The sequence below is a fragment of the Camponotus vicinus genome, unplaced genomic scaffold, assembly GCF_025532165.1.
Source record: "Camponotus vicinus isolate PSW18456_S1 unplaced genomic scaffold, iyCamVici1.0 SCAF_3, whole genome shotgun sequence".
NCBI lineage: Eukaryota > Metazoa > Arthropoda > Insecta > Hymenoptera > Formicidae > Camponotus > Camponotus vicinus.
In genome coordinates, this window is record NW_028141967.1 from 12,455,350 (window position 1) to 12,474,568 (window position 19,219).

Sequence of the window (19,219 nt, forward strand, 5' to 3'; positions counted from 1 at the left end):
TACGACAAGCATGAAGCTGACACACACACACACACGGGGGGGTGCAAGGGGGGCCTTCGGCCCCCCTCCCGCACCCACCCCGTCTCCTTCGCTTCGCGTGAAAAGTTGCAAAATGGAACCTCGCTTCGCGTGGAAAGTTGCACCCTACCGTAGGCACCCCTACCGGTGGGGTGGGTGCAGGAGGGTGCAACTTTCCACGCGAAGCAAGGTTTCACTTTGCAACTTTTCACGCGAAGCGAGGTTCCACTTTGCAACTTTTCACGCGAAGCGAGGGGGACGGGGTGGGTGCGGGAGAGGGGCCGAAGGCCCCCCTTGCACCCCCCCGTGTGTGTGTGTGTGTGTCAGCTCCATGCTTGTCGTAAGAAATTAACCAACAAACGATTAAAAAAAAAAAAAATTAAAAAAGTCGAAGTTGCCCGGCTAAGTTCCCGGAGATCGAGGCGGGCTCTTTTCATCGACATATTTACCGATTTTCAGATGAAATAATTATTTCCCAAACGTTAAAAACATTACAGACATATTTCCCAAATAATTTCACGTTAATTAAAAAAAAAAATTTTTTTTTTTAAATATTTATGACTGTTAACTATACGCTCAATTTATTTTAATTAATTATAAATAAACTATTATTTCCTAAACTATGAGAATCTATTCCTAAATGTGTCCAAACGATTCCCAAGCGATTGGTTTAATAGATAATAGAGAATATCAAATTTGTCTGCTAACTATATGATCGTTTATTTATTACATTGAAATTATTATTTCCCAAACTATGGGACCGTTACAGAAGTGTTTCCCAAATAATTCTACGTTGATTAAAAAAAAAAAAAATTTTTTTAAAATTATTTCTGCTAACTATACGCCGAACTTATTTTTATTAATTATAAATAAACTATTGTTTCCCAAACTATGAAAATGCTTTCCTAAACTTGCCCAAATGATTCCCAAACGAATGCAATAATAGAAAATGCGAAATATTGAATTTGTCTGCTAACTATATTGAGGTGAGTTATGTCCACGGTCTTACATACAGGTCTGGAAACTCAGGCCTTTTTTAGTGGTGGGGGAAGTCTCACTTAAGCCGACGGCACACGGTACGATTTTTCGTACTGGATTTGATAAGATTTAGTAAAATACTAAAAATGCACCAATCAGAATGCAGCATTTCTAATATTTTACTAAATCTTATCAAATCCAGTACGAAAAATTGTACCGTGTGCCGTAGGCTTTAGTGTGTCCGTTTTTCGACTAGAAGTCGCAATACGAGCGAGAGAGACAGAGATAGACGGCAGTAGTCGTTCTCTCTCTAACATACGTCTAAAATGCGACTTCTAGATCGCAGCGAACCTAGCAGGCAAGCCGTGAACTCCCGAAAAACGGACACACTAAAGGTGGAAGCACATAAAATTGCAGGAGCACATAACCATAAGCATAAGAAAATTGATTGGTTCATTTTCTTATGCATATATTTGTGGACCAATCAATTTCCTTATGCTTATGGTTATGCGCCTATGCAGTTTTATGTGCTTTTACCTTCAAGGTGAAAGCACATAAAATTGCATAAGCGCATAACCATAAGCATAAGGAAATTGATTGGTCCACAAATATATGCATAAGAAAATGAACCAATCAATTTTCTTAATGCTTATGGTAATGCGCTCCTGCAATTTTATGTGCTTCCACCTTAAGTGAGACCTCCCCCACCACCGGAGTTTCCAGACCTGTATGTAAAGCCTACGGCACACGGTACAATTTTTCGTACTGGATTTGATAAGATTTAGTAAAATATTAGAAATGCTGCATTCTGATTGGTGCATTTTTAGTATTTTACTAAATCTTATCAAATCCAGTACGAAAAATCGTACCGTGTGCCGTCGGCTTTAGACCATGGTTATGTCCGTGGCTATGCATTATGTATTTTTATGTAGATTGGAAACCTAAAAGCCATAGGCAGAATTCAGAATCATAGAGTATGCGCTATGACTTTTGCACAGTGAACTCTATACTCATAGACCTTACAGATATGGACTGGCAATACGTATCAGACTGTGTCCGGAGGAGGTTAGAGAGAGAAACATACTTTTTGGTACTTCTCTTTCTACAAGTGTCCGGACACTGTCCGGACACTTGTAGAGAGAGAAGTACTAAAAAGTATGTTTCTTTCTCTAACCTCCTCCGGACACTGCTTCTCTACAGAAACTATAGGCAATTGCCAGTCCATACTTATAAGGTCTATGTCTATACTATACTGGAATGTGCACTGCCGTAGGAGAAAACGGGACGAGTGAGAGGGAAAAGTGGAACAATACGTGTCCTTTTCTATCGTCGTACTCTTCGAGCTGAAAACATTGACTACGTTCAGTGCATATGTGTTGAGTTGAGTGATGATCAGTGTTGAAAGAGGTATACATGTGCGTACATGTATGAAGTAACGAAGCTAACGAAGATCATGTTTGTAACGAAGATCATATAAAATGATCGACCAATCAAAATTTACTAGACGGAGACAGAAATCGTTCCAAAGCAACCTGTCCTTTTCTTTCGATGTCCCGAGCGCTAACAAAGGCAGTGCACATTCCAGTATAGTATAGAGTTCACTGCTTTTGCATTCTGCTTATGGCTCCTGTAATTTTATGTGCTTTCACCTTAAGGATCGGTTAAAGGCACGGTGGAGACTTCCCGCGGAGAATCGGGAACTATCAATTCGCAAAAGCGTTATTTTAGCAAAAATACAGAAAGAATTGTATTAAAATTATGATATTTGTAATCAGTAGGACCTGAAGCAAGTCGCTACAGAGCGATTTTTGGATAAAAAATCAAAATAAAATTGTTAATAAATGGCAGATGCGCGCCTAGTAGCGGGTCAGGTGCAGCTAGGTACGAGGGTTCACGTATTTTATTTATTATAAATTTCTAAGAGCTAAAATGCAAAAATATATTTAAAAAATTTATATTTAAAAAAAATTCATGGAAAAATATAACTTTTTCAAGGGCAAAACATTGATTGGCTAATACATCAATATGGCTGGTCACTTGTTCCATAACGCTGATTTGCTAACCATGACAGCACACCTTGTTAATTATGACCCAGTTCCACAACTTAGGGCTTGAGCAGAATGGCTGCCTGAAGCGTCGTCTACAATGAGATTTTAGAAAGAGACCAAGAAATTGACCAATCACAGTCAAGTATTAAGAGAATACTCGACTGTGATTGGTCAATTTCTTAAATCTTACGCCTTAAGTCTACTTAAAATATCATTGTAGACGACGCATTAGGTAAAGCGTCGTCTACAATGAGATTTTAAGGCGTAAGACTTAAGAAATTGACCAATCACAATCAAGTATTAAGAGAATACTCAACTGTGATTGGTCAATTTCTTAAGTCTTACGCCTTAAAATCTCATTGTAGACGACGCATAACGCACAATACTGTGTGTTATGTCTCGAGTCTTATGTATACGCGAACGTTTATTTCTTAGGGCCTGAGCAGAATGGCTGCCTTATAATTTTAAGACTATGTTTTATGCCTTAAGTCTTTGTCTTAGGTAACGCACAATACTGTGTGTTATGTCTCGAGTCTTATGTATACGCGAACGTTTATTTCTTACAAACGTTCGCGTATACATAAGACTCGAGACATAACACACAGTATTGTGCGTTACCTAAGACAAAGACCTAAGGCATAAAACATAGTCTTAAAATTATAAGGCAGCCATTCTGCTCAGGCCCTTACAAACGTTCGTGTATACATAAGACTCGAGACATAACACACAGGCCGGTATTCATAGTCCGATCTTATATTTAAGATTGTCTTAAGCGGCGTCTACAATGAGATTTTAAGGCGTAAGACTTAAGAAATTGATCAATCACAGTCGAGTATTCTCTTAATACTTGACTGTGATTGGTCAATTTCTTAAGTCTTACGCCTTAAAATCTCATTGTAGACGACGCTTTAAGTCTGGTCCGAGGTTGACTTAAGACCTCATTCAACCAATCAAATGGTGCGTAGCATTTCAAGCTCGAACTTAAGACGATCTCAAATATAGGGCTTGAGCAGAATGGCTGCCTTATAATTTTAAGACTATGTTTTATGCCTTAGGTCTTTGTCTTAAGTAACGCACAATACTGTGTGTTATGTCCCGAGTCTTATGTATACGCGAACGTTTGTAAGAAATAAACGTTCGCGTATACATAAGACTCGAGACATAACACACAGTATTGTGCGTTACCTAAGACAAAGACCTAAGGCATAAAACATAGTCTTAAAATCTTAAGGCAGCCATTCTGCTCAGGCCCATAAGATCGGACTATGAATACCGGCCACAGTATTGTGCGTTACCTAAGACAAAGACCTAAGGCATAAAACATAGTCTTAGGCCGGTATTCATAGTCCGATCTTATATTTGAGATCGTCTTAAGTTCAAGTTTGAAATGCTACGCAGCCATTTGATTGGTTGAATGAAGTCTTAAGTCAACCTCGGACCAGACATAAGACAATCTTAAATATAAGATCGGACTATGAATACCGGCCATAAAATTATAAGGCAGCCATTCTGCTCAGGCCCTAAGGAGCACACTTCGTTTTCTTTACACCATAGGTTAAAGTAAGTTGTGGAACTGGGCCTAAACCATGAGTTTAACCTCGGGTATAATGTATAGTTACATTCTTCAAAAGATAGCTGTGATTGGTCAATGACGTCTAGTAAACTATCCCGGGTCGAATTAAACCCGACCATTCGAAAACGCTATCAATGAGTACGTTTACACGGCAACGTTAATCTGGTTTAGTAACAATCGTAGTTATAACTCCCTAAAAGTGATGTTCGTTTACACGCAAGGATTTATTTTATCACTATTCCTCTTTACTTTAACTTATTGGCAGTTTTTGCATACTAGTACTCGTCACTCGTTGATACTTGATTATTCAGGTTGGCAATACGATTGTTATAACTCTCGTAGCGTTTACACGCTTCTTAAAGCCGGATTTGTAAGTCTACTCCTTTTCCTCAGCAGGAGTAGCGTTACTACAACTGGTGTAATAACATCGGCGTAAAGCACGGTTTACACGGCATCTAACACCAGTAGTTGCAATAGCGGTTGTTACTAAATCTGATTTAACGTTGCCGTGTAAACGTACTCAATGGCCGCATTCAGCGGACTCAACTGCTAAGGCCATTCGTATTAAGTTAGCCGGAAATTTTTCAGCCAACCAAAAATCTCCTTATGGAATCGTTTGTATTTCGTATGAAGATGTTTGAAGTGTGATAAAAAACGTTTGTGAGTAATTAGAATAATTATAAAAAATTAATCATTTTTACAGTATGTAGTTAGCCAACATAATTAAATATTAAAAATTCTCCTTATGAATCGTTTGTATTTCGTATGAAGAATTTTGAAGTATAATTAAAAAGGTTTGTGAGTTATTCGTTTAATTTTAATTAAATTTTTTTATATTGTGAAGTTAGCCGGAAGCTATATAAAATGGACGCCGTCCTGTGATTGGTCGATTTGCTTATGGTAAATACTAAAATTTTCTCATGTGTACTGACTTTAAGTGTAAGCAAAACGAACAAATTTATCTCTTTTGTAACTTTTAATCCATGACTAATTTATTATTAATTCCGCATAATCGCATAATATATCATGGATCGTGGATAATTGAAATATGTTTTTCTACCAATAAATAAATAAATCTTTTATAATTGTTTTATAATGTAGTCATCATTCAGAAAATGATCACAATTTGTGATTATGTATTTAATTGTTATTTTATATTCGCTTTCAAATAATAAACTATATAATAATAAAATTTATATAAAAAGATGGTAATATATGTAATCCAATTAATTATAATTGACAAAATAATTTCTTGTGAAAAAATAAAAGTAAAAAATATAGAAGAATTTTTTTTATAGCTTGTATAAAAAATCAGTTTTATGCTAAGTATATTATAATTTTCTGGACTGTAGTAATATTTAATATATAATTTTTGCTATATAAATATATATTTCTTCTATTAAATCTATATTTCTTAATTGACAATAATTAACAAAGTAATCAATAATAATTAACAAAAGAAATGATAACATAAAAGAATATGCTAAAAATGTGCGCTTATATATATTTGAAAATACAAAAGAAGACTTATTTCCGATAAGGCATGGGCAACTTTCAAGTTTTCGGATGCAAAAATAATAAAATCTACAGAGATATCTATTTTTGCTCTTACAACATCAGCAATGGATTCATATTGATATATGCCATCTCCTCTCTCTCGCATTTTGATGTAAGCCTTCCGATATTCTGTGACATAACTCAGCCGATCTTACTATCTGTAAAAATAGATTTTATATCAGAAATATATATTTATATAGCAAAAATTATATATTAAATATTATTACAGTCCAGAAAATTATAATATACTTAGCATAAAACTGATTTTTTATACAAGCTATAAAAAAAATTCTTCTATATTTTTTACTTTTATTTTTTCACAAGAAATTATTTTGTCAATTATAATTAATTGGATTACATATATTACCATCTTTTTATATAAATTTTATTATTATATAGTTTATTATTTGAAAGCGAATATAAAATAACAATTAAATACATAATCACAAATTGTGATCATTTTCTGAATGATGACTACATTATAAAACAATTATAAAAGATTTACTTATTTATTGGTAGAAAAACATATTTCAATTATCTACGCTTATCCACGATCCATGATATATTATGCGATTATGCGGAATTAATAATAAATTAGTCATGGATTAAAAGTTACAAAAGAGATAAATTTGCTCGTTTTGCTTACACTTAAAGTCAGTACACATGAGAAAATTTTAGTATTTACCATAAGCAAATCGACCAATCACAGGACGGCGTCCATTTTATATAGCTTCCGGCTAACTTCACAATATAAAAAAATTTAATTAAAATTAAACGAATGACTCACAAACCTTTTTAATTATACTTCAAAACTCTTCATACGAAATACAAACGATTCATAAGGAGAATTTTTAATATTTAGTTATGTTGGCTAACTACATACTGTAAAAATGATTAATTTTTTATAATTATTCTAATTACTCACAAACGTTTTTAATCACACTTCAAACATCTTCATACGAAATACAAACGATTCCATAAGGAGATTTTTGGTTGGCTGAAAAATTTCCGGCTAACTTAATACGAATGCTAAGGCCGGAATCCATAGTCCGATCTTATATATTCAAGATCATCTTAAGTAATGCGGCGTCTACAATGAGATTTTAAGGAGACTTAAGGCGTAAGACTTAAGTCTCCTTAAAATCTCATTGTAGACAACGCTTAAGATTTGAAAATGTTATACGGCTATTTCATTGGCTGAACAGAATCTTAAGACTAGAGATACTATAAGAGAGATCCGCGGATGTGCCGTCTTGGGGTAAAACCGGATATCGGATATGACGTTTTCGATGGCGGTTTATTTTGATTGTAAATGCAAGAATACAATATATATATATATTTTTATTTGTTGTTATTGATATTTAATAATCGTGAACAAAATGAATATTAAAACACAATATATTTAAAAAAAAGGTTTACACACATATATTTCATCAATTTTCCCATGTAAGGTTAGGTAATATAAATTGATTATTAAGAAATTATATATTATTATATATATATACATATTGGCCCGTATTCAGAACGCGCTTATAAAGATGTTAGTGCGTTGTTATCCAATAGAAGTATCTGTTTTATGTAAAACAGATACTTCTATTGGATAACAACACACTAACATCTTTATAAGCGCGTTCTGAATACGGGCCATTATGTTTATATATACACATTATGTATTATAAATATAATTTAAGCATTGTATTTAGACTCGTAGAAAAATATGTGCAAATTATAGAGAATAGTATTGCAATAATATTCATAAAAAAGATGTGAATAATTTCGTTTATTTCTAATTAACTTTTGAATGTAATTTTTATATACAATTGTTTATTATTTATTTCTTGTCGTTTCTATTTACTTATGTACAATTTTGTATAATATATAACTTGATTGAGAAAATGTATATAGTGTTGATCTGATTGTCCGAGGCCCAAATTTGTCATTTTAATTGCAGTTGTGTCTCGTATCCTATTTATAAGGATGAAATTGAATTCCTTTAATAGCTGGATGTATATCAGACGATGATTGTACCTAAAATTGAAATTCATTAGAAATATTTATCAGAAAAAGTATGCAAGCAATGAAAGTAAAAGTAGCATGCGAATACCCTGGCAAAAATGAGACGTTTGTTTGGCGTTTACATGAACGTTTGTGGAAGTTCGTCGAGAGTTTAAAAACGATTAGTAAAGAGTTTGTAGAACAAAAATTGCAACACTGCAGCGTTTAAAAGACGTTTGTACGTTATAGCGTAAACGTAAACGTTTGAAAAGTCTGAGTAAACTCTGTACACGAAGATGTATCAACGTTTACTGAACGTACTCTGAAAAATGTTACCTCAGCATTGCAAAACTTTCATGTAACATTATATAAAGAGTTTGTAGAACAAAAATTGCAACACTGCAGCGTTTGATAAGCATTCAAAACCCAACAGCGTTATGTAAGTGCTCTTACAAAGTTTGAAAAGCATATAAACTCTCAGAAAACCCTCACTCAACGGTTGTTAACGCTTTATAAAGTTTCTTATTTTCGCCAGGGAACATAATCACAAGACCATGAGTAGCAATAATACTTGTATCATGATCTGGCAATGTAACGTTGCCAATGATCGTGTTTGTTGATGCATCATAAAAAGTACCAGCGGTAATGCTCATCTCATCGAGCACTAATGTACAATCTTTATCAATCTCCTTCTCGAATCCAGAAATTTTAATTTTCATAAATTCTAAAACTTCATTAATTATCCCACTTTTGAATTTAAGATTTTCTAACTTTTCACTTAAAGTGCCCTGGCAAAAATGAGACGTTTGTTTGGCGTTTACATGAACGTTTGTGGAAGTTCGTCGAGAGTTTAAAAACGATTAGTAAAGAGTTTGTAGAACAAAAATTGCAACACTGCAGCGTTTAAAAGACGTTTGTACGTTATAGCGTAAACGTAAACATTTGAAAAGTCTGAGTAAACTCTGTACACGAAGATGTATCAACGTTTACTGAACGTACTCTGAAAAATGTTACCTCACCATTGCAAAACTTTCATGTAACATTATATAAAGAGTTTGTAGAACAAAAATTGCAACACTGCAGCGTTTGATAAGCATTCAAAACCCAACAGCGTTATGTAAGTGCTCTTACAAAGTTTGAAAAGCATATAAACTCTCAGAAAACCCTCACTCAACGGTTGTTAACACTTTATAAAGTTTCTTATTTTCGCCAGGGTGCGCATAGAAGGAAGAGGGAAATTTTAATTTATAAGCTTTTATCAACGTACTATTGCACCATTTTGGTATTTTTTTATACTTTCCAGACAACAAGTTTAACTGATCTTCATTGAAAATCTTATTTATATTAGAAACTACTTTATTATAACGTACTTCAACTTGAAGTCTCTTGATTTTCCTTTTCGCCTGTTGTAATTTTTTCTTCATTTGCAGTCTTAAACGTTTACTTTTTTTCCAAAGCATTTCCAATTGCTCCAAACGTTGTAAAACATATGGATCTGAAGTTTCTGTTCTATTAGATGAAATGCCTAATACATTGTTTTTTTTTTCTTCGGTAATATCTTCATAGATTTCCATTTCTTCTTCCATTTCATTTGAAATATTTTCAAACACATCAGTCTCTGCAGCTTCGGTCATTGTGTTCTGCCTTGTTGTAGATGTTGCCAAATTCTCACCGAATATTGTTGGTATTGCATCAGATTTCACTCTGCGTGAGCCATCTTTTCTTCCCTGGCAAAAATGAGACGTTTGTTTGGCGTTTACATGAACGTTTGTAGAAGTTCGTCGAGAGTTTAAAAACGATTAGTAAAGAGTTTGTAGAACAAAAATTGCAACACTTTAGCGTTTAAAAGACGTTTGTACGTTATAGCGTAATCGTAAACGTTTGAAAAGTCTGAGTAAACTCTGTACACGAAGATGTATCAACGTTTACTGAACGTACTCTGAAAAATGTTACCTCAGCATTGCAAAACTTTCATGTAACATTATATAAAGAGTTTGTAGAACAAAAATTGCAACACTGCAGCGTTTGATAAGCATTCAAAACCCAACAGCGTTATGTAAGTGCTCTTACAAAGTTTGAAAAGCATATAAACTCTCAGAAAACCCTCACTCAACAGTTGTTAACGCTTTATAAAGTTTCTTATTTTCGCCAGGGTTGTCATCCACATATCAGAGGCAAAATGGACCTGCACAGAAAATATATATAACTTTTTGAATGTGCAATTATATTTTTCTCATCATATTCAGAGTCAATTTAGTCTCGATGTAGTATATTTAAACAGTTTTGAACTTTTTTTTCTAAATTTAAAATATTTTTACAAAACTTATTTCAGCAAAAATTAAAACAGTTTGGTATAACAGTTTGCTTTTGATTATAACTTACATCACATAATCTTGCATCTGAAGTTGGAATCCAATCTGTACGGTTCATATTCTGGATCCATATTTTTTTTCTTTCCGAATCTTTTGGAAATCGACACATTTGATAACCTTTTTTATTCGTATTAGTGCAATAACCGGCACAGCAACTATTAGGCATTTCTGATTCATTCACCTATTTTATTTTAAACAAAAAAAAATTATTTTTGAAATTACATTGGAAATACGCAAGTGTTAACACTTTTATATACTTTCACTTTATATAAGTAAAAATAAAAATTATATATAAATTACTTTTTATAAAACAGAATACAATTAATTATCCGAGGTTTTCTTTTTTTTCTATTTTATATTCTATTTGGTATTTTCCGCGCTGTCAACCTCTGTACTTAGACGCTTTAAGCGTCGTCTACAATGAGATTTTAAGGAGACTTAAGGCGTAAAGCCCCTTGCACAATGCTAGGCAACAGGCAATAGAAATAAGGAATAGAAACTATTCACCAATAAATACGCGGAACAGAAAATATTCGCCAATAGGAGCAGAGAATAGATACTATTACTGTTCTTATTGCCTGTTGCCTAGCATTGTGCAAGGGGCTTAAGACTTAAGAAATTGACCAATCACAGTCAAGTATTAAGAGAATACTTAGGCCGGTATTCATAGTCCGTTCTTATATTTAAGATCGTCTTAAGAACCCATTCAACCAATCAAATAGCTGCAATGCGGTCATTGATTGGTTGAATGGGTTCTTAAGACGATCTTAAATATAAGAACGGACTATGAATACCGGCCTTAAATCTTACGCCTTAAAGCCCCTTGCACAATGCTAGGCAACAGGCAATAGAAATAAGGAATAGAAACTATTCACCAATAAATACGCGGAACAGAAAATATTCGCCAATAGGAGCAGAGAATAGATACTATTACTGTTCTTATTGCCTGTTGCCTAGCATTGTGCAAGGGGCTTAAGTCTCCTTAAAATCTCATTGTAGACGACGCATTATAGTATCTCTACTTAAGACGACCTAAGACCAGACTTAAGACAATCTTGAATATAAGATCGGACTATGAATTCCGGTCTAAGTAGCAATCGAACATGATTGATTTCTTCTTTCAGATCCGACCAATCAGCGTCGAATTACATCGGAAAATCTAATAATGTTGCTCAACTGTTGAGTCTGCTAAATGCGGCCAATCTAATTTTTTTTCTTCCTCAAAATCTTACAATTTTTGTCTGAAATATTTTCTACGAAAATGAATCATTTAAGAGATATTTGAGATGATCAATTGAAATGAAACACTCCGTATATATCCTGCCCAATTATAAATGGCTGCTCTAGCTTCAACCAATAACGTCACTGTTAACAATCTAGTATAATATATAGCCTATGGAGTCTCCACTTCACTCTAGCATTTTCCACGAGACTCGCTGTCTTCGTATTACGTGATACATGACAATGCGTGTACTGTGCCGCTGACAATGAACCGCAGCGGTGGCTGTGATAAGTGATCCGCGTAAACCCATTTTCAGATCGCTCGACACGAGTATAATATTAGTGGCAGTGGAGAAGGATAGCACATCGGCCGCTGATTAGAAGGAGCACATCATCCCTTGATGACTCGCACTTTACGTGAGCCTCAGGCAAGCCGGAGTAGCTCGCAATTATGTTCGATATACCGCAGAAGTTCTACGAGCTGTGTCGCCTTTGTTTATCCCCGGACGGTGTCAAGTGTTCCATATTCGAGGAGGAAGGCATTCAGCGGAGTTTCGCTGAGAAAATATCAGCGTGCCTGTCAATCACGGTGAGCACGATTAATAATTCAGTTCAATTCTTTTCTCGAGGAGCCAGGGGTGAAGGGGAGAGAGAGACTCGTCATTCGCGCGATGCGTCTCTCTGTCTCTGTCGTTTCCGTCGTTTTCTCTTTCTCTCTCTCTCTTCCACACACACACACGTACACGTACACTCGTCCACTCACTCACTCATTCACTTACTCTATAATTGCGAGTGCTGCTCCTTTCTGTCTCTCTTTAGTCTGTACGTCTTTGCATTCGCGATCCCACTCGCATCCATGAGGTCTGTCGTGCTGCTTGCACTCCCTAAAAATTTCTGCATTTAAATCAAGACAAATATATATTTGAATGTTAAAGAGAGAGAAAACGATTGAGAAAGATTGGCGTAGAAAGTGCGAGTAATGCGAACAAACTTATATCACATCGATGTGTATATATATATATATATTTTTTTTTTTATATGTGTATGTACGTGCGCACATGTGCATGCGTGCGTATGCGATGCATGCGTATGTGGTGTGTGCGTGTGCGCGCTACGGGAGAAAGTTTGGCAAGAGATGTATTCGCGAGATAAGCGCCGACAAGCTGAGAGCAACGGTATTTAAAATGGCAGTGATAAGCCCTGCGCGCGAACGAGAAGTGGAACTCGAGTCGGAGTCGTCGAAGGGGGGGGGGGGGGGGGACGCAACGGCACCTTATTTGGGTGTCCTGTTATCATGTTTCACATGCGAATTTCGTTGTCACGTCACTGCAATAACTCATTCTCTTAATATCTTTCTAACTTGTTAAAGATATTAATTCATCGAGGAACAAAAGCACACACATGGTTCTTAAAGTCTTATTGTATATGTAAATATACATACATATATATATATATATATATGTATATACATATAAATTGTATATCATGTCCTCTTTATATGTATAATTTATATATAATTATATCGTGCGCGCGCGCATGTGTGTGTATATATGTATGAAAAATTTGAAAGTCTTATATAAGCGAAAACTAAAGATTCATTATATTGAAAATATATTTTCCTTTCAATATCTTGTTTAGTAGAAACTTACAAACATTACTGTACAAACATTTGCCCAATCAGATTCCTTTCATGTCCTAAATTGCCTAAATTGAAGAGATTTTACATTAATTTTTACCCAATTATATTTTACTTAACTGTAAAATAAAATATCTATAAATAGTTTACTATAAAAAAATTTTATTATAGAAATTAATTGAATTGCACATTACAATTAATACATTTTTCTAAAATATAATAGAAGTCTATATATATATATATATATATATATATATGTAATATATAATATTTAACATATATATAATATATTTTTTTTGACAAGGTAAAAGATGGTGATACCTTGCCATCGATTATCTGCCATCGGTGTGTATATAAATTGGACGTACTACACAACTTTCGAGAAGTGTCGCAAAAGTCTGATATTATACTTAAACAGTACCTGGATTATGCCAAGCAATTGTCATCTCTTGATGAGCAGGTATTTGGAACTAAGTTACAAATTATATATTGTTTTAAAAATGCAAATCAAATCTATGTTAAAATAAAAGTTAAAAAAAAAGAAAGTTAATGTTCATATCTTATTCTTTTTGGTTTAGAAAGAGACTCTCTCCACTGCCAAAGTAGCAGGCGAAAGCCCACTACAATCGTTCCTCGAGTTGAATAGGACATTATTCAATGAGGAGTCTAACTCCGAGCCGGCCAGCATTAATCAAAACATAATACCTCAAACTCTAACGCATCATCTACAGTTACAAAACAGTGATATGCCAGAACATGATAATATTAAGTGTGAACCAGAAGATGATACATGTTCTAATAGCTCCGATCCTGAACGACTAGAAATTGAGGATCGTGACGAACAAGAAATTGAAAGTGAAGAAAATGGTTATGACATGACTGTTAACAAGAAAATTAAAGTTGAGGACAATTATGAAGGCTCTGAATCCAACACAGCAAATTGTAGTCCAGTTAATAGAATGGATACTCCAGAGAGCAATTGTTCTGATAGTAATATTGACCATGAAACGACAAAGCTCTGGCAAGCTTTAGCCAAGTAAGTAAATTTGTTTATTTAGCAAATTTTGTTTAATTAACTGGATTCTGTAAGAATGCAATGTATATGTGCAACTTTATAAGTAAAATATTTTATATTTAATCTTCAGAATTTAATGGCTTAATTTAATTTAATAATTTAAAAAAATTATAAAGTTATAAAAAACGTTATAAAGATACTAAGTCATTAATATATATCATTATTATATTTTTAATGCTCTGCATTATGTACATATCATAATTCATATTTCATATTCTTATATCATATATCATATTTCATTTCTTATATATCATATATCATACTTCATATTCTTATATTATTATATGTGTGAAATAACGAATTAAATTATTTAAATATAAACTAGTAAAATGTTTAATTTTAGTAGTTTCTATATAATATATACCAAAATAGGTTGTATGATTATTACTATTTCTAATAAATTTACTTTTGTTTATATTGAGAGTTTGTATTGATCTAGTTATTTAAATTTTGAATCTAATTTTTGTTTGCAAGTTACATTGTAAAATTCAGTAAAAATTATAATGAAATATTCTTAAAGTGATTATATATTTATCAAGCAGGCATTTCGTATTGTACTAATTTGCTATTCTGTTTATTTTGTTTACAATTGGATATCATAAATTGTGCTAATGAGATGTCATAACTTATAAGTAAAAGATAAAATTATAAAATTATATGTGTTATTTGTTTATTTGTATTTGTTAATGCAGTAATAGAAGTTTGGAAATCACGCGAACAAATGGTGATAAGTTAAACAATGGATTTACCGGCGAAGCTACAAATCTGCTGCGCTCTTTGATTAACAACAGGCAGATTGGTATTACCGCCGTTGATTCAGATAAAATATCTCCGCAAATCAAATTCTATAGAGATACCCAGGGGACAACTATTGAACGTACGTTAACTGATTTCCCTGTGCTCGGTAATCGTACGAATATAGCAACTTTAGAAAATAAGGTAAGTCAGATTTGGTCTTGATTTTAAAAATTTAAAAAAATTTTGTAAGAACAGTAAAAAAGGAAATTTGCAAATTCTTGGATTCGTTCGTGCGTGCTTATCTTCTAAATAGACACAAAACATTTTTTTCGATATACATATCTTGCGAAATGCGAACATCTGTCTAGTAAATAGAGAGAAAAAATCCGCAGGTATGAGACAGGGTAACCTCAGGCCATTGGATGGACCATTGAAAATATCTTTTAGGACTATTCAAAACATATTCACTTCCAGGTAGAATTCTTTATGAAGATAATAGATAAACCGGAAATTTCTTTAGAACTTTTTTTCTTTTAATCGAAATACAATGTGTAGGAAAAATATAAAATAAATGTTATATATGTTTAAATTCTTTTTCATTCGGTTTTAATGTTTTTATAGATTTTTTCTTAAATAATTACATTGAGTATATAAAATAACGAATTTTTTACATAAATTAAACTTATAAAAAATATTTAAAAAAATATTATATTGGCATTACAGTAAAAGTAAAAATATATAGAAAAGAAATATTCTCTCTTTTTTATTAATTTATTAATTATTAAATTTTAATATTTCAACAATATATTTTTGAAATACTTTGCAAAATATATGCTTATTCTGAAATAGATCTGCAAGATCTGGGAATTGTAAATTCGTGTTTTATTGTAATTTGTGTTTTTTTTTTCTAGTATTGTCTCTATAATAGATCAAGTGTAAATATGAGAAATACCTATATATTTTTTTAAAAATAATTGTTTTGGTAATAGAAAGGCATAAATTCATCATTTACTGAAATATTTATTTCCTCTTAAAATGTTTTTATATTAAAAAAAAATTGTTTTTAGAAATTTTATTAATAATGCCTTTACATAGATTTACTTTAATTAAATATTTCTTGATTATATGTTTACATTTTTATACATTTTATTATTTTTATCAATTTATTATCTGAATTATGACATTATTTTCGCTTGCCATTAATATAGAATTTTAAATAATTAATTCAAGGTGTCAACTCTCTAGAAATTCATAGAAATTCTGAGATTCTCAGAGACTTATTTCATACCTGGAAAAATTAGAGAATTCTTATAGAATTTGAAAAAAAGAAATTTAAAAAAATTCTTTAATATATATAATTTTGCTTCTATGTTATAAATTCTATATTATAAATCGATAATCTGTGGATAAGCCAAGTTGTGAATTATGTATATATATCGTTGTTTATATATTTAATGTCTTCACAAAATGTTGAATATGCAATACATATTCTTTATTATAATTTTTAATGATAAAAAATTGAAAATGTTATGCAAATAAAAAACATTCATTTTACGAAAACTATTCAATTTTTTTCAGTACATTTGCACAGCTAACACTTGAAGTTTATGTGGCTCTATGTTTTTCCTTTGTATAAGTGAAAGACATTAGAAAACGTGTGTGTGTGTGTGTACAATAAAAAAATTTATTTCTTTTTAAAAGCTTCACTAAAAAATCTTTAAAATATTTTATTTACCTGGAATTTTGAACAAAACTACCAGAAAGATCGTGGAATTTTTTTATAAAATTTGAATAGGCACCCTCTAATTATTATCTCTATTATTAACAGAGTAGTATTTATATAGAAAATGAGTAAGTAGGTAACATCAGTGCTAATTTATTGAATCTTTTCAAATTTTGTATTGCCAAATTAGACAATTTTAAGTGACTTTCTTACTTTATATTTATACAGCATTTTCTTTATATTCAATGTATATAAGCAATATATCTTGTATAATCTTGTACTAATCTTGTTTAATGATCTTATTTAATAATGCTGGATCGAAATTCGATACTATTAAAATATAATTTCAGGGAATTTTGTTTCTGATATTCAAATTTTATTATAAAATTGATCTTACTTAATGCAAAATATATATGTTTGATTCTCTTATGTGGACTGAAATCTTACATATTATGGATCAACTATTACAAATAGATTACTTATAAAAATTTGAAAATCCTTTTTGAAAAAATTTGAAAATAATAAAACGTAAATGACGTCCAGTTTCTTTGTATAGAGTGCCTCGATAGATAGTAATCCACCTAGCCCTGCCAGCATCGGTCGTAAGGAAATTACGACAGCGACAAAAGGTCGCAGAAAGCAAAGCTATCCCAGTAAGGCTCCAGCAAGTCCAGACGTTGTTGCCAATTATCATTATGAATCCAACAATGAAGAGCAGGCTCATGATTTTACCACATGGTCGAACAAGATGAAAGGAAAGGTATTTCTTCGTGCGATAAATCTGGTGCTCTTAAGATGTTCGTAAATTGCGCATGATAAAATATCACTGATTCAATATTTTAGATGGATGATCAGAAACAATTCGATCAGCAAAGTGGAAATATTGCAAAAAAGGTCGACATGTCTTGCACAAATTGCGGCACCATGACAACAACGATTTGGAGAAGAAATATGAAGGGTGAGATGGTGTGCAATGCTTGCGGGCTATATTACAAACTTCATGGTGTTAATCGCCCGGTTACTATGCGAAGAGATACTATACATACGCGCAGACGTAGACCCAAAGGCGAGAAACCTACGAGACACAGAAGTAAGAAACTTATTGATTTATTTATTTTTAAATTTTATTTAATTTTATCTCCAGAAGACCTTTCTTGTGATAAGAATGGTAACAGAAAATACTCTATTTATTGAAATATGTCTTATTGCAATAGATTGATTGCTTCTTTAGCTGGCTATAAGCTATATTTAACGTAAATTAAATTATATTATCATGGCAGTTAAAAATATGAATTAATGTTCATAATAATGTTCATAATAATTAAATAAATAATATAATACGGAAATCTTAATTTGTCATATTAGCTACGAGTAATAAATGCAGGAACGAATGCGTTTACTTGATTCACAGAAATCATATCATTATTTCAGAAATTTCAGCTCGATATTTTCATATAATACTCGTAGAACATTAAAGATTAAAAAAAATATTTTTTTAAAGGAATATAAAGATAAAGAGATTACAGAGAGAAAAGCTTCGCGTTGTTTAAAAAGTTATATAAAGAAGTGTTGTTTTAATTTTTATTTATTTATATTTTATTTATATAATTTATATATTTCATTGTTTATAAAACTTATTTTTTAATTCCTTAATTATAAATTATCTTAAATTATTATCATTTTTATTATTATAAAAATAATTATTATATAAAATTGTTATCTTTTTAATAGATGCAATATATGACTATATATGTGTTGTTTATAAAATTTTATTAGAAGATATGAATAATAAACGTAAAACTATTCCAGATATTTTCTAAAATGTTCGTTTAGATTGAAAATTTTTTTTTACTATTTAATAAATAATAAAAAACATTTTAGATTTACATTTCCTACCATAAAAGAAACTATAAAATAAATGTACTCGGTTATATGTATATTCAAAATTTTTTTATATCTAAAACTTCCAAGTGTTATTTTTCGGAAAATATTTACTTAAATTTAAAAAAAAAAAACGATTTTAAAAAGAATCAAAAGATCTTTAAAATGATATGCCACTTGATTTCTATTGCTAGTTAAGATTTTTAATAGGGTAGCTACCTCGACAAAGAGAATGAAGCGGCACTGTTGATTTAAAGCATATTTGCCTTAAAAACAAAATTGATTTCTTTTAGCATTTTTTACAAAAATTAGTTATAAAATAAATAAGTTGAAAAATTTTTAAATAAACTTTTTGTGTGTCGGAGGGGGTATGTATATTTTTTAGAGAAATTTGTAAAAGTATA

The 19,219-nt window shown here is 31.8% G+C and overlaps 2 protein-coding genes and 2 long non-coding RNA genes across 9 annotated transcripts in view; 1 reads left to right on the top strand and 3 right to left on the bottom strand.

Annotated features, from left to right (window-relative positions):
* Nucleotides 1–5,983: 5,983 nt before the first annotated feature.
* On the bottom strand, nt 5,984–6,511 carry LOC145968687 (uncharacterized). Its single transcript, XR_014437827.1, has 2 exons — nt 6,482–6,511; nt 5,984–6,332 (listed from the first exon to the last, which is right to left on the bottom strand). It is a non-coding gene; the product is annotated as an uncharacterized LOC145968687 (long non-coding RNA).
* A 1,438-nt stretch (nt 6,512–7,949) lies between these two features.
* Nucleotides 7,950–11,087, bottom strand: LOC145969066 (uncharacterized). Its single transcript, XM_083094926.1, has 5 exons — nt 10,842–11,087; nt 10,552–10,722; nt 10,319–10,354; nt 9,540–9,947; nt 7,950–8,202 (listed from the first exon to the last, which is right to left on the bottom strand). The coding sequence occupies exons 2-5, from the start codon at nt 10,705–10,707 to the stop codon at nt 8,140–8,142; spliced, it is 663 nt and encodes a 220-aa protein (XP_082951052.1). The 5' UTR covers nt 10,708–10,722; nt 10,842–11,087; the 3' UTR covers nt 7,950–8,139.
* Nucleotides 11,088–11,339: 252 nt separating this feature from the next.
* On the bottom strand, nt 11,340–13,168 carry LOC145968092 (uncharacterized). The gene is made up of 3 exons (XR_014437663.1): nt 13,035–13,168; nt 12,542–12,646; nt 11,340–12,339 (listed from the first exon to the last, which is right to left on the bottom strand). It is a non-coding gene; the product is annotated as an uncharacterized LOC145968092 (long non-coding RNA).
* The window catches only part of LOC145968090 (uncharacterized), a 117,347-nt gene continuing 110,126 nt past the window's right edge, over nt 11,999–19,219 (top strand). For 3 of the 6 annotated variants that reach the window (XM_083093335.1, XM_083093333.1, XM_083093334.1), the window contains exons 1-6: nt 12,568–12,937; nt 13,703–13,858; nt 13,977–14,434; nt 15,166–15,412; nt 17,491–17,694; nt 17,778–18,024. In XM_083093335.1, the coding sequence (XP_082949461.1) occupies nt 12,767–12,937; nt 13,703–13,858; nt 13,977–14,434; nt 15,166–15,412; nt 17,491–17,694; nt 17,778–18,024 (1,483 nt within the window). In that variant the 5' untranslated portion in view covers nt 12,568–12,766. Of the gene's footprint in view, nt 12,352–12,559; nt 12,938–13,028; nt 13,167–13,702; nt 13,859–13,976; nt 14,435–15,165; nt 15,413–17,490; nt 17,695–17,777; nt 18,025–19,219 lie in introns of those variants that run through there. The other 3 variants (XM_083093336.1, XM_083093339.1, XM_083093338.1) reach the window with 3 other exon arrangements.

What these genes read in the sequence shown, in the direction of transcription:
- LOC145969066 (XM_083094926.1), bottom strand. Translation starts at nt 10,707, where the DNA reads ATGCCTAATAGTTGCTGTGCCGGTTATTGCACTAATACGAATAAAAAA. An exon ending in CAGATGCAAGATTATGTGAT is followed by an intron (nt 10,355 to 10,551) that starts GTAAGTTATAAT and finishes TTTTCTGTGCAG; the next exon opens with GTCCATTTTGCCTCTGATAT. An exon ending in ATATGTGGATGACAACCCTG is followed by an intron (nt 9,948 to 10,318) that starts GCGAAAATAAGA and finishes AACTCTCGACGA; the next exon opens with ACTTCTACAAACGTTCATGT.